The sequence below is a fragment of the Eschrichtius robustus genome, chromosome 8, assembly GCF_028021215.1.
Source record: "Eschrichtius robustus isolate mEscRob2 chromosome 8, mEscRob2.pri, whole genome shotgun sequence".
Lineage (NCBI taxonomy): Eukaryota > Metazoa > Chordata > Mammalia > Artiodactyla > Eschrichtiidae > Eschrichtius > Eschrichtius robustus.
In genome coordinates, this window is record NC_090831.1 from 15,351,385 (window position 1) to 15,365,687 (window position 14,303).

The following is a 14,303-nucleotide window of genomic DNA, read 5'->3' on the forward strand; positions in this document are numbered from 1 at the left end:
CAGTGTTTTTTCTGCACGTTGCTGAAATAATAATTCTGCTTTAAAACAAATAAAAGTACATTTCAGTTGTTATTATCCTAGCAGAGTTCTTAAAAGATTATTGATGCTAGAATATCCATATATAAAGTTAATTTTATCTTTTTAAAGAGATGGCCACCCACAAGGCCTTTAAATCTCATAAATTACTCACAGGACTTTGGCTGAGGAGGCTCATTCTCTCCTCCAACTGAAGTCAACAAAACAGCAAGGACGCTGTTCCTGCATTTGAGGTGCCTTCAGTAGATGGAGGAAAACACAATCTACATGCTTGGAAAAACTGAAAAACACCACCGTGTGGCACAGGTGAATACACCAGTTTAAAACAGAGGGAAAACTGAGAGGGTGGAGTTAGTAAAGAAAATCCAGCAAGGGGTGAGTATTGAGTTTTCAAATGGTGTGGAATTTAGCTTGGTGGGAAATTTAGTACTTCACAGGAAATTTCCGCAGAGATCTAAACTTTCTGGCCTTTTAAAAATATTTAATTGCTTTCATATTTTGAATACTGTGTCCTAATCTTAGGAAAGATTTGGAGCATTGTCTTAATTAGCAAAGCTTCTTGTAAGAAAGTCACCCTGATAAGAGCAAAGCTTGTTGTAAGAAAGTCACCCTGATAATTAGAACAGTTGGAGCCAGAAAGGCCAGGCCCATTTCACTCCACATGGGCCAGTGGGAGAGGGAGGGATGGCTCTATCCCAGGGCTGGGCCTTTAGAGTTGAAGGCAGAAGGTAGAGAAGACCCCGGGGCTTGCATGGATCCTGGCAGTTTGCCTTGGGAGGGGTGCAAGGAAGTTGCTCCGATGTAGCATAAAGGATGAACAACACATGAGGCAGGGGGTCCGCAAAGTGGGACCCAAGCCTGGTCCAGGCCCATGTCAGGAATGGCATCCCTGTCTGCAGATAAGTGAGGCATCAGATGCTCCTCTTCATTAATACAGACCAGTCCCTGCCCTATTCAAGAGCACTCTTATTTTTTACTGTGATGGCCACTAGCGAGTTTTACACAAGATTGGTGACTGAGAAAACCCCCTATACTCAGAGGTAACCCAAGCTTCACTTCTCAGGCTCTTGTGGCCGTTGGGAAAGAGAGAACAGTGCCAAGGACCGAGGCTGGAGAGGGAGTCAGGGCCTGATCAAAAGGGCCTTGGACACCAGGCTATAGAGCCTCAGCTTTACCTGTAGGCAGTGGAGAACCACAGGGGCAGGGCACCATCAGGTGTATATTGAGGTCCTGGCAGACATAAAATCCTTCCGGAAGGAAGACTTGGCTTAACTGCGAAGGGGTTTAACGACCAAAATGGACAAACTGAAGAATGAAAGGCACCCGCTTCACGCGTCCTGAATAGAATGAGTTCCCTTCCTTTCTGCTTTGAGTGGGGCTGTGGACCGGGGTGGGCAGATGCGAAGATCCGAGGCTAACTAAGAGGGGTGTGCGGTTTGGAATGGAGCGGGGCTGTCTTTCGGGTGGAGAGAGAGAAAGTGGGGCAAATACTGTCACAAAGGCTTGACCAGGCTGGACCTCCTCGAAGGCAGCTGTGAAAGTTTCCCCAGGTGGCATTCCAGGTGCCGGCCTTGACTGGGCTGCACGCTACCCTGTGACTTAGGAACCCGCATGGGCACTGGAGACAAGAGGGCTTCAGGACTGGCTTATGAATGAATGAATGAACAAACGAATGAACAGAGGTTGGCTTCTAGAACAAGGACAAGGACAGAGTGTATAGAGATCTTGCAAAGGCCAGCAATGCTAAGAGCCTGGACCTCGATGATGGCTGAGGGGATGGACAAGAGGCAGTAGCTTTAAGAGCTATTCTGATGGGACTCGGGACACTGACTGCCTCTGAGGACTGAAGGAGAACATAGAGGTCAAGAGTGACTCTGAGGCTTCTGACCCAGGCAACTGGACTTTAAGAGGAAGAGCAGGCTTTTGAGAAAGGAAAATGAATTTGGTGTAGATCACAGGAAGCACTTTATTCATTAGAGAAGCGTTTTAACTCCCTTATAGCCAAGATAACCCATATTTATTCCAAAAACAAATATATCAAAAAACACTTAGAAATGCAATTAAATTTGTTTATTGAAACAATATAGATAAGCTGTGAGTAATACAGATTGTTTTCAGCATAATATAGGCATCACACATTTCTCCTGGTAACAGATGATGGATAGATGGCCAGATAAAACACAATAGTAGAAGGAATCTAGAATGATAAATTTTATTACTAGATATCTCCCTAGAGGTCAGCAAACCCAATCCCATTTAACAGATGAGGAAGTAAGGACCAGAGAGGCTAGCATTCTCCACTCTACATATGTTTAGGGCACTGACCACGTGCCAGGCACTTGGTGCTGGGCATATAAAAGTAAACAGAACACGGTACCCGTACTCACGGCACTCACAGCCAGGCTAGTGAGTGACAGCATCCAGGAAGCAGGAAATTTAGACACAGCCTAGTAAGCATTGTCAGAATAGCATGTTCAAGCTGCGAGGTGTACCCAATCCAGGCTTGGGAACAGCCTCCAAAGGCCATGCATGAGCTGACCTGGGAAGGATGAGCAGAAGTCAGATAGACAAAGAGGTTGTGAAACGCTGCCCCAGGGATGCAGAGGTGAGGGGAAGCACAGTATGTCTAGTGAATCGAAGGAGTTGCAGTACAAGGGAATTCTTGTCCTGGATTTCAGAAACAATAGTCCCCTGACTCGCAGTTCAGTGCTATTGTTAGGATGCTACCTGTCTCTACAGGTCTCTTGACAAGTATGTGGTGATTCAGCACATATATCAATACTCTTGCATAGAAAAAAAGGAAGCATATATGGCTCATGCTTACCCAGAAATGGACATTAAGATTTTCCAAACCCTCCTGTTTAAAATATATCTTTAGAGGAATCATTATTTTGCATTATAGCCTTTCATTTCCTCCCCAAATGTTTACATCCATTGGGTCATGCCATAAAGCTCTTAAGGCCGGAAGGGATTTTAAGGGATCACACTGTCAGCAGCCAGGGGAGCACAGGGTGGGGGAGAAGGAGGTTCTGGAGGCATGGAGCATGGGAGCGTCACTACCCTGGCGCAGGCAATAAGCGGGTCATTGTCTGTAGCGAGCTTAAACATTAACACCAAAACTGACCAAAGTCGTTCCGCTCTTTTTATCACCATGTGCCAGCCATCTAGCAATTCCCAGTAAGGTCGATAACAACACATTTGCCCCTGCTGACCCTCCCCTCGCCCCGTGTATGCCACCGCACTTCCCATACACCTGCACACAGAAAGCGCAGCTCCCAGACAGGCTTCGGAAACATCTGAGGTCCCCATGTTAGCCATCTTTTCACATATTACCACATACTCTCCATTCCATTCCTTTTTGTAAACCTAGCCCAAGTAGTCACAGCCACACATAGAAAAAAAAAAAACAACACATCGAAGTTTATCTTCCTAGAATTATGATATTTATCTCTAATGAAGAGTCTCATCTCTCAAGTCTCAAATCCGGTTCGAGCTGGGGCGGCTGGCATCTGATGTCTGATGCTGTCCCTTCCGCATTCACAGGCTTATGAGGAGCAGTCCTCGCTCATCCTCTCCGGCTGGGCTGTCTGGCACGTGCTTGGCGGGGTAAACACCGAGGGGTCTTTAATGCCCAGCTGTATGTCGAAAAACCGTGTGGACAATATCACACTGTAATTTTTGGTGAAGGTTTCCTGGACAGGATAACAATCCTTGACTGTATAAATGCCAATCCAGGTTTCATCTATAGGAGGAAGGCAAGTTGAGTTTTTAATGCACAAGACAGGCAAAATGTGTGTATTTTTAATTATGCAAAATATACATAAAATAGACCATTTTAACCATTTTTAAGTACAGTTTGGTGGCACTAAGTACATTCACATTGTTATGAAAGCGTCACCACCATCCATCTCCAGAAATCTCCCATATCCCCCAGTTGAAACTGTCCATTAAACACTAACTCCCCATTCCTCCCTCCCTCCCCCCAGTCCCTGGAAACCACCATTCTACTTTCTGTCTCTATGATTTTGACTATTCTAGGTACCTCATATAAGTGAAATTATACAGTATTTGTCCCTTAGTGACTGGCTTCTTTCACTTAGCATAATGTCCTCAAGGTTCATCCATGTTGTACCACGTGTCAGAATTTCCTTCCTTTTTAAGCTTCAGTGATTTTCCACTGTATGTATACACCAGCTTTGTGTACCCATTTGTCTGCTGATGGACACTTGGGTTGTTTGCACCTCTGGCCTTGATGAATAATCCTGCTATGAACATGGATGTACAAATATCTGTTTGAGTCCTTGCTTTCAGTTCTTTAGGGTATATGCCCTATATTGCTGGGTCATCCGGTAATTCTGTGCTTCACTTTGGAGGGAACCATCATACTGTTTTCCACAGCACAAAGGCCTGTGTTTTTGAAACAGTCTTGGGGGAGGTGTGTTGGCAGCATTGCAGAGAAGAGCTTCACATCTATGTATAAAAGCAGATACAATAATGGCAGTAGATCTGGTTGCTGCAACTTTAGTTAGTGTTTGGGGGAAAGGAAAAGGAGGCACCCAAATCTAACATGTGACTTAGACAAACACCTTCCATGTCACAGACCTCCAGGGTGTCATGAAACATCAGAGCCAAGGCTAAGCCCATAACAGTCAAAGTGGCAGAAAGTTACAGGGGGCCTTAGAAGGCTGAGGTGTTTGTTCAAATGCCTTGCTTAGGTCCCAGCACTACACAACTAGCAGAGTACATTTGGGGACTGCAAATGGAGTTAAACAATTTGATTAAGCTTCTAAATTTCCTTAACAACTACCTTCCTTAATGGACTTAAACGTTATCTCCCATCCTGCTTCCTGAGATGCAATACTCGAATACTTTTTTGAACCCTTACACGATCTGGCTGCCTTTCTGTCCGACCACTCCTGGACGGTGATCTGCTCCTGGGGCCCCCCAATGGAGTACTGGTCCTCAAAGGTGGAGTTCTGAGGAATGTCTAGAGGGTCCCAGGGGTATGTCAGGGTGATCTTGGAGCACTGCTTGGTGGCTTGTTCAATCTGAAACATCACTCCATCCTTATAGAGCAAAATATATTCAAATAATCTGGAAGACAGATTGAAAGAGAACAGTTCAGGACTTTATGTTACAATCACCATGTCTTTTATCAGCATAAAAGCCAAAGGCCTTTGATATGTTATTCTTAAAATAGAAAAAATAGAAAAAAAATAGTTTTGCTGCTAGGCAATCATTTACTTACTTATAAACACTAGGCGTATGAACAACTTGAATATAAAATAATTAAAGTTCAGGGGTCAAAATTGAATATTCACAAGACAGTTACCTATCATACCTATCAATTAACTGTTACCTTATCAAGTACCTATTGTATGACAGACCCTGTGCTGGAGACACAAACATGAGGAAGGTGAGGCCCTGGGTTAGCAGCTGGTTTGTGACCTTTTAGCCTCAGAGACACAGGAGGATTTGACTCTTGCCTTACTTGTTGAGTCCTTGTAGCACTGAGTCAAGGGACCACAGGGATATGCTGAATGCAGGATGCCAAGAGCCTGCTGAGGATGCACCAGGCTCCTGTGCCCCACTGTCTCAACTGTCATCATAGGAATGGGCTTTGGTGAGGTGCAGCTGTGCTGGGAATGGGCTGAGACAGGCAAGGACAAAAGCTGAGGGGACCCCAAGCGAACGGCTTCGCTGAACTGAATTTGTCTGCGTGTTCTCAGCCTCGTCCCTCGTATCCAGTGCACACCCTAGGTGCGGAGCAAGCCAGAAGTATTCCCAGTCTGTGCCCGAGCCCACAGACCGCCCGCCATCACCTTGCACGCTGTGTGGTCACCAGCCCTGTGTCTTTCCTAAAGCTAAGCCATCTTGGTATTGGGTGAAGCTCGGTGAGTTGCCATGCATTCAACTGTCAATCTAAAACTCAGGGCACTGCTGTTGATCGAGTGGAATGAGGTTGCAGCCCTGATTCAAAAGTGAAATGTGCAACACCTGAGGGCAGAAGAGTCCAGAGAAGTAGCTTTTCGTGAGCAAATAATAGCCAACAGACTATCGGTGATATGTAAGTCTCACTCCACTCCACAGCCCCCTCCGAGGATGCCTGTTCTCCATCCCAAGTCAGGGTTTGAGATTTCTTTTCTTCAGAAAAAATATTATAAATGATAACTGTCCGTATGGTCAAAACAGTACCATTATTAGGATTATATTTCATTATCTGTGAGCTAGCATAAAAATAGAAACATAACCTCATTTTATGTATTTAGAAATATCGACCCTGCTTATCCCAGAAAATGTTTGAAATGACTTACAAGGGTAAAACCCAAGCACAGACCTTGAGAAGTGGGAGTGAATGGAGAAAGAAAAGGAAGTGTTCACTTTATGCGCTATTGCTCAAAAATGGAGCCAACCTCTTATACTATACATGCAGGGTTCACATCGAAGTACAAGCCCTTTGGAGGAGTCTGGAGTTGGACTGTCACTGCTTCCTCACTCCCGGTTAAGTCCCTGGCGCATCAGAGTCTAAACATGCATGAAGGAATACAGAAACATTAGCATCAACTACAGAGCGTACTCCAGTCATAACATGGGATTCTTTGTCCACACACAAATCCTGCTCCATGATCCTTTCAGTGAGAGCGGCCGCCCACGAAGCACCCACTCTGTATGCCGTCAGGACTGGTTATCTTCAGCCTCCTCCTCCTTACCATCAGCATTATCTTCTTGTGCTTTCCCAAGTTCACGGTGTTTAGGCTAGAGAGTCATTCCTAGCTTTGGCTGATACTCCAGTTGTGTGCAGTGATTGTCCCCTGAAAGCTTTGCACCCATGTGCAGGAGAGGGGGGTTTCCTTCTTGAAACTCAGCCCCCGAATCCACAGAAGCACACAAGTGGGAGCCTGGTGGCCATGTTTGTGTACATGACCTGGCCACCCTCCTCAGAGGGGGGCATCTGACCCAGGGTGGGACAATCAGATTCTCTTGCTCGGACATGTGGAATTGCCACTGAAGGTCTGCTAGTCAGTCTCTTCGTGTGGCTGGTCATGTCGTATGTAAACACAGGAGCCATGGAGGCTAATTTCCAATAAGAGTAAAGAATGAAGCACAGAGAAGCAGCTGCAAGCTGGGATTCCAACAGCAGTTCATTTCCTGGATGCATTTCCTCTCTGAGGCCTACTGCCTACAGATCCACCTGCAGAGTTCTGATAATAAGTTTCCTTTGTTCTAATAACTTTCCTTTTTCTGCTTGGAACTTTTTGTGTGACTCATAACCAGGACTCGTTTCTAATACAGTTGAGGACTCCACTGTTCCATCTAGAGCCCTGGAACAGCCGCCAGCACAGCTGTTCTGGGAGAGGCACCACACGGGCCACTGAAGAACCAAGGGCCATGGATGCCTGGTCAGTCACCTGCCGGGGAAGGGAAGGGGGCAGCAGGAAAGGAACTCTGCTAACTTCACTGTTTTCCCGAGGCCAGCTCTGTCCATATACAGAAGTAAAATGAAAATTCTAGACTTGAAACAATTGCTACAAAATGTTAACATTGGTTAATCCTGGGTAGTCTGAACACAGGTGTTTGTTATGATGTTCTCTGTACTTTTCTAAGTTTTCAAAATATTTAATTTGAAAAAAAGAGGGCACAGTATGATATTGAGGTTACGTTGACAGTGCCTTAAGTAAAACAGAAAATATTAATTTAATGGGAAACAAAATAGAACTGTATAAGTCATTTTTTTCAAAATCCCATGTGGATATAAATGCTAGTACTACTCCATTGAAAGTGTTGGAAAAGAAGATTTTCATGGCTTGTATGTTTATATGAACGTATTCATAGTCAAGATGTAGGTTCTCCATCACAACTAGGATAAAGGGCCTGGAACCCGATAGAGCCAGAAGGTCAAAATGCAGAGATCAGCCAGGGTTGAAATGAATCATCTGCCTGGGATGCTGTGTGGGTAATAACCCGTAGATCTGAAGCAGTGACGGACTTCAACAGAAACTGGATCCTGGGAGGTGAGATCAAAGCCTGGCTCTGAAGTGGAGGAAGCTGTGAGGGCAGGAGTCACCCCAGGGTGCAGTCAGGCAAGGTGAGGGGCTGGAATGTGTGAAGGACGAGGCAGGCGGGCCAGCACTGGGTCAACAACAGTCTGCAAACTTCGCCTCCTCGCTGGCCAGACACCAAGCAAAGCATTGTTCCTGGAAGGGCCCTGCCGCTGGGTCTCAGGTTCTCCCCGCCCAGCCAAGGGTTCAGCAGGCCAAGCTTTCCATGGCAACCTGAATGCAGAGGAGGTGCCCGGTGGGCCACTTTGCCTCTCACCTCGTGGGACAAAGGATTTTTGTGGCTTCTGACAAAATTCTCAGGCTGCGTGGACAATTTCTATTGTTTCCTGAAAATCCATTTTCCTAAAAATTGAAACTAATTTAGAGAAATAACAACTCTGTGCATATGTGTCTACTGATTTTTTAATTTTAATTTTAATTGTGGTAAAATACACATCACATAAAATCTACCACCTTGACCATTTTTAAGTGTACAGTTCAGGAGTGTTAAGTATGTTCACATTGTTGTGGAACCAACCTCCACAACTCTTTTCACCTTGCAAAACTGAAACTCTGTACCCATTAAACAGCTCCACATTTCTCCCTCCCCCAGCTCCTGGCCACCACCATCCTACTTTCTGTCTTTATGAACTTGACTACTCTAGGTACTTCGCATAAGTGGCATCATACAGTATTTCTCTTTTTGTGACTGGGCTGTTTCACTTAGCATAATGTCCTCAAGGTTCATCCATAGTGTAGCATGTATCAGAATTTCCTTTGTAAGGCTAACTAATATTCCATTGAATGTATATATCACATTTTGTTTATTCATTCATTCAAGGATGGACACTTGGGTTGTTTCCACCTTTTGGCTATTTTAAATAGTGCTGCTATGAACATAGGTGTGCAAATATATTAATTTAGTGTACTATACACATTTTACAAAAATAAATAATGATTTATATATTTTCTAACCTGCATTTTAAATTCAACAATTTGTCCTTGGTAGTCTCCCAAGTATTTCCAAAAAGTACATATCAATGGTATCATTTTTCCCTAATTTATTATGAAAATTTTTAAAATGCAGAAGAGTTGAAGGTCTAATACAATGATCACCTTTGTATCTACCATTTAGATTCAACAGTTGTTACATTTTGCCATATTTGCTTTACCTATTTCCTAAATATCTCTTACAAACAAGGCTCTGTACTTCATGTCCCATCACATCAGAAGACAGGTGATGTCCCATTCCACTAGTAATGCTACCAACTTTGATCACCAAGCCACGTGGTTACTCTAGATGTCTCCATCATAAAGGCATTTCCTTTTGCAATTACCAAGTAATCGGTGGGTAATACTTTGTGATGCTGAGAATATCCTGTTACCCCATAACTGTCACCTAATCATTTTAGGTAAAACAATTTCTTGAATCAATTATTTCACTGGAGGTTGGTATGATGCTACCAATGGTACAGCAAATGGTACCTATCCATCTGTCTATCTAGTATCACTCTGCACTCGGGTTTTTATTTATTCAACATATGGCAAATAATTAAAGTCATTATTCCATTTGATGTTCAAATCGTCCCAAGTTCAGTCAGTGGGAACTCCTTCCACCTGCTATTTGTGACTTATAACATGATTCCATCAGTCTTTGAGTGATTCCTGGCTTTCTGTGACACAAGTGTCCCAGGCTCATCTTAGACTTTCCTTGCACCAAATCTAAAATCAGTCATTCCTCTAAGGAAACCTGGAACTTATTGGGAAACAACTTAGAAACCAACATCTGGGCCCTAGATGTGCTCATTGTCATTGGGATATCATTGTTTTAAGGACCTTTCAGTGGTCAGAACTTCTTACGTTGAAAAAAAAAAAAACATGAATTCATACTGATATTTCCAATCTAAATTTTACATTATAAGTTCTCCCCTATCATTTTTGTTTTTATGTTTGTATATATTTTCTCTTCAAATAAAAGTCATGCTTCCCAAAAACATTAGCAAATTTACTTATTTGCTTTATCCTACAATAGCTTTGAAATAATACTTTTAAAGGTGTTATCAAAAAATACAACTGCCTGGTGAAGTTTAATATTTTATTGCACTTCTTTTTGTCCTTAGAATATAACTCAATACTGCATTAAAAATTCACTTGGATTAACCCTGTTCCCTGGGTGGCTGTGTTTCCAGATTGATATATCATTAGGTTCATTTGTTTGTTCTCAATTCGGGGACTTCACACTCTTCCCCTTTGATTTAATTTTATTATTTAAATATGTAAAGTTTTTCATGTTTCAGAACTCAGAACAATATAAAAAACCACATTCAGAGAAGTCTCACTCAAAATTTTTAAAAAAAATTTTAGAAACTTGTTTAGGAATTCCCTGGCGGTCCAGCGGTTAGGGCTCCGCGCTTCCACTGCAGGGAGCATGGGTTCGATCCCTGGTTGGGGAACTAAGATCCTGCATGCCATGTGGCGCAGCCAAAAAATAAAAAAAAAAAAAATTTAAAAAGAGAAGTCTCACTCCCATCCCAATCCTTGCCCCATCCCTCATTCTCCCAATGGATAGCACCTTTCATTGGCTTCCATGTTACTTTCCTTCATTTCTTTTGACAAAATATAAGCAAACGCATGTGTGCACTCTTATTTCTCTCTCTTCTTTCCAGAAAGGGTAGAATTCTATATACACTCTTCTGCACCTTGCTTTTTCCTGTCTCTATTAATACATAGAGGTTGTCATTATTCTTTTCTATGGCCATATAATAGTTTATTGTGTGTAAGTACCATTGGTTATTTAGTCAGTCTCCTACTAATGAACATTGGCTTGTTTCCATTCTTATTATATTGCCCAAAACAAAACACTGAATAACCTTGTGCTATTTTGGAGGTATATATTTAGGATAAATTACTGATATGAAACTACTAGGGCAAAGGGTATTTTGTTAATATTATCAGATTTCTTTTCAAAGAGTTGTGCAGTTTTGCACTCCTATCAGTAATATATGAGAGCACCTGTTTCCTTTATAGTCTTGCCAACAGATCGTGTTGTCAAACTTGGATTTGTGCCCATCTGATAAGTAAGAAATGTTATCTGTCAGGGTTTTTTTTTAAAGAACTTTTTCATTTTTTGGTAAGCATAATGAACATACAATGGACTGCATAAATCTAAAGTGTAGAGCCTGAGAAATTTTACAAAGTGAAGAATTAGGAAGCCCCCACCCAGATCCAGTTATGGCACAGCAGAAGCCTTCCCCAGCCCCTCCCAGCCACTTCCCTTCCACAAGGGATAGTGTAGTTTTTTTTTGTCTGGTTTTTTTTTTACATCTTTCTTGGAGTAAAATTGCTTTACAATGGTGTGTTAGTTTCTGCTTTATAACAAAGTGAGTCAGCTATACATATACATATATCCCCATATCTCCTACCTCTTGCCTCTCCCTTCCACCCTCCCTATCCCACCCCTCTAGGTGGTCACAAAGCACCGAGCTGATCTCCCTGTGCTATGCGACTGCTTCTATTTTACATTTGATAGCGTATATAAGTACATGCCAGTCTCTCACGTCGTCCCAGCTTACCCTTCCCACTCCCCGTGTCCTCAAGTCCATGCTCTACGTCTGCATCTTTATTTCTGTCCTGCCCCTAGGTTCATCAGAACCATTTTTTTTTTAGATTCCATATATATGTGTTAGCATATGGTATTTATTTTTCGCATTCTGACTTAACTTCACTCTGTATGACAGACTCTAGGTCCATCCACCTCATTACAAATAACTCAATTTCGTTTCTTTTTATGGCTGAGTAACGTTCCATTGTATATATGTGCCACATCTTCTTTATTCATTCATCTGTCGATGGACACTTAGTTTGCTTCCATGTCCTGGCTATTGTAAATAGAGCTGCAATGAATACTGTGGTACATGACTCTTTTTGAATTATGGTTTTCTCAGGGTATATGCCCAGTAGTGGGATTGCTGGGTCAGATGGTAGTTCTATTTTTGGTTTTCTAAGGAACCTCCGTACAGTTCTCCATAGTGGCTGTATCAATTTACATTCCCACCAACAGTGCAAGAGGGTTCCCTTTTCTCCACGACCTCTCCAGCATTTATTGTTTGTAGATTTTTTGATGACGGCCATTCTGACTGGTGTGAGGTGATACCTCACTGTAGTTTTTTTTTTTTTTTTTAACTCACTGTAGTTTTGATTTGCATTTCTCTAATGATTAGTGTTGTTGAGCATCCTTTCATGTGTTTGTTGGCAATCTGTATATCTTCTTTGGAGAAATGTCTATTAAGTTCTTCTTCCCATTTTTGGATTGGGTTGTTCGTTTATTTGATATTGAGCTGCTTGTAAATTTTGTAGATTAATCCTTTGTCAGTTGTTTCATTTGCCAAGTATTTTCTCCCATTCTGAGGGTTGTACTTTCATCTTGTTTATGGTTTCCTTTGCTATGCAAAAGGTTTTAAGTTTCATTAGGTCCCATTTGTTTATTTTTCTTTTTATTTCCATTTCTCTAGGAGGTGGATCAAAAAAGATCTTGCTGTGATGTATGTCAAAGAGTGTTCTGCCTATGTTTTCCTCTAAGAGTTTTACTGTGTCTGGCCTTATGTTTAGGTCTTTAATCCATTTTGAGTTTACTTTTGTGTATGGTGTTAGGCAGTGTTCTAATTTCTTTCTTTTACATGTAGCTGTCCAGTGTTCCCAGTACCACTTTTGAAGAGGCTGTCTTTTCTCCATTGTATATACTTGACTCCTTTATCAAAAATAAGGTGACCATATGCGTCTGAGTTTATCTCTGGGCTTTCTATCCTGTTCCATTGATGTGTATTTCTGTTTTTGTGCCAGTACCATACTGTCTTGATTACTGTAGCTTTGTAGTATAGTCTGAAGTCCAGGAGCCTGATTCCTCCAGCTCCGTTTTTCTTTCTCAAGATTGCTTTGGCTATTCGGGGTCTTTTGTGTTTCCATACAAATTGTGAAATTTTTTGTTCTAGTTCTGTGAAAAATGCCAGTGGTAGTTTGATAGGGATTGCATTGAATCTGTAGATTGCTTTGGGTAGTATAGTTATTTTCATAATGTTGATTCTCCAATCCAAGAACATGGTATATCTCTCCATCTGTTTGTATCATCTTTAATTTCTTTCATCAGTGTCTTATAGTTTTCTGCATACAGGTCTTTTGTCTCCTTAGGTAGGTTTATTCCTAGGTATTTTATTCTTCTTGTTGCAATGGGAAATAGGAGTGTTTCCTTAATTTCTCTTTCAGATTTTTCATCATTAGAGTATAGGAATGCAAGAGATTTCTGTGCATTAATTTTATATCCTCCTACTTTGCCAAATTCATTGATTAGCCCTAGTAGTTCTCTGGTAGCATCTTTAGGATTCTCTATGTATAGTATCATGTCATCTGCAAACAGTGACAGTTTTACTTCTTCTTTTCCAATTTGGATTCCTTTTATTTCTTTTTCTTCTCTGATTGCTGTGGCTAAAACTTCCAAAACTATGTTGAATAATAGTGGTGAGAGTGGACAACCTGTCTTGTTCCTGATCTTAGAGGAAATGGTTTCAGTTTTCCACCATTGAGAATGATGTTGCCTGTGGGTTTGTCATATATGGCCTTTATTATGTTGAGGTAAGTTCCCTCTATGCCTACTTTCTGGAGGGTTTTTATCATAAATGGGTGTTGAATTTTGTCGAAAGCTTTTTCTGCATCTTTTGAGATTATCATATGGTTTTTCTCCTTTAATTTGTTAATATGGTTTATCACATTGATTGATTTGTGTATATTGAAGAATCCTTGCACTCTTGGGATAAACCCCACTTGATCATGGTGTATGATCCTTTTAATGTGTTGTTGGATTCTGTTAGCTAGTGTTTTGCTGAGGATTTTTGCATCTATGTTCATCAGTGATATTGGCCTGTAGTTTTCTTTCTTTGTGACGTCTTCGTCTGGTTTTGGTATCAGGGTGATGGTGGCCTCATAGAATGAGTTTGGGAGTATTCCCCCCTCTGCTATACTTTGGAAGAGTTTGAGAAGGATAGGTGTTAGCTCTACTTTTTCCCTTTCATCACTTTAAATATGTCTTGTCACTCCCTTCTGGCTTGCAGGGCTTCTGCTGAAATATCAGCTGTTAACCTTATGGGGATTCCCTCGTATGTTATTTGTTGTTTTTCCCTTGCTGCTTTTAATATTTTTTCTTTGTATTTAAGTTTTGATAGTTTGATTAATATGTGT

General features: G+C 41.8%; 1 protein-coding gene across 1 annotated transcript in view; it reads right to left on the reverse strand.

Annotated features, from left to right (window-relative positions):
• Nucleotides 1–2,091: 2,091 nt before the first annotated feature.
• EPDR1 (ependymin related 1) overlaps nucleotides 2,092–14,303 on the reverse strand; it is a 32,410-nt gene continuing 20,198 nt past the window's right edge. Inside the window, exons 2-3 of the mRNA XM_068550360.1 lie at nucleotides 4,922–5,130; nucleotides 2,092–3,778 (exon numbers count right to left, since the gene is read on the reverse strand). Of these exons, the coding sequence (XP_068406461.1) occupies nucleotides 3,582–3,778; nucleotides 4,922–5,130 (406 nt within the window). The 3' untranslated portion in view covers nucleotides 2,092–3,581. The remainder of the gene's footprint in view (nucleotides 3,779–4,921; nucleotides 5,131–14,303) is intronic.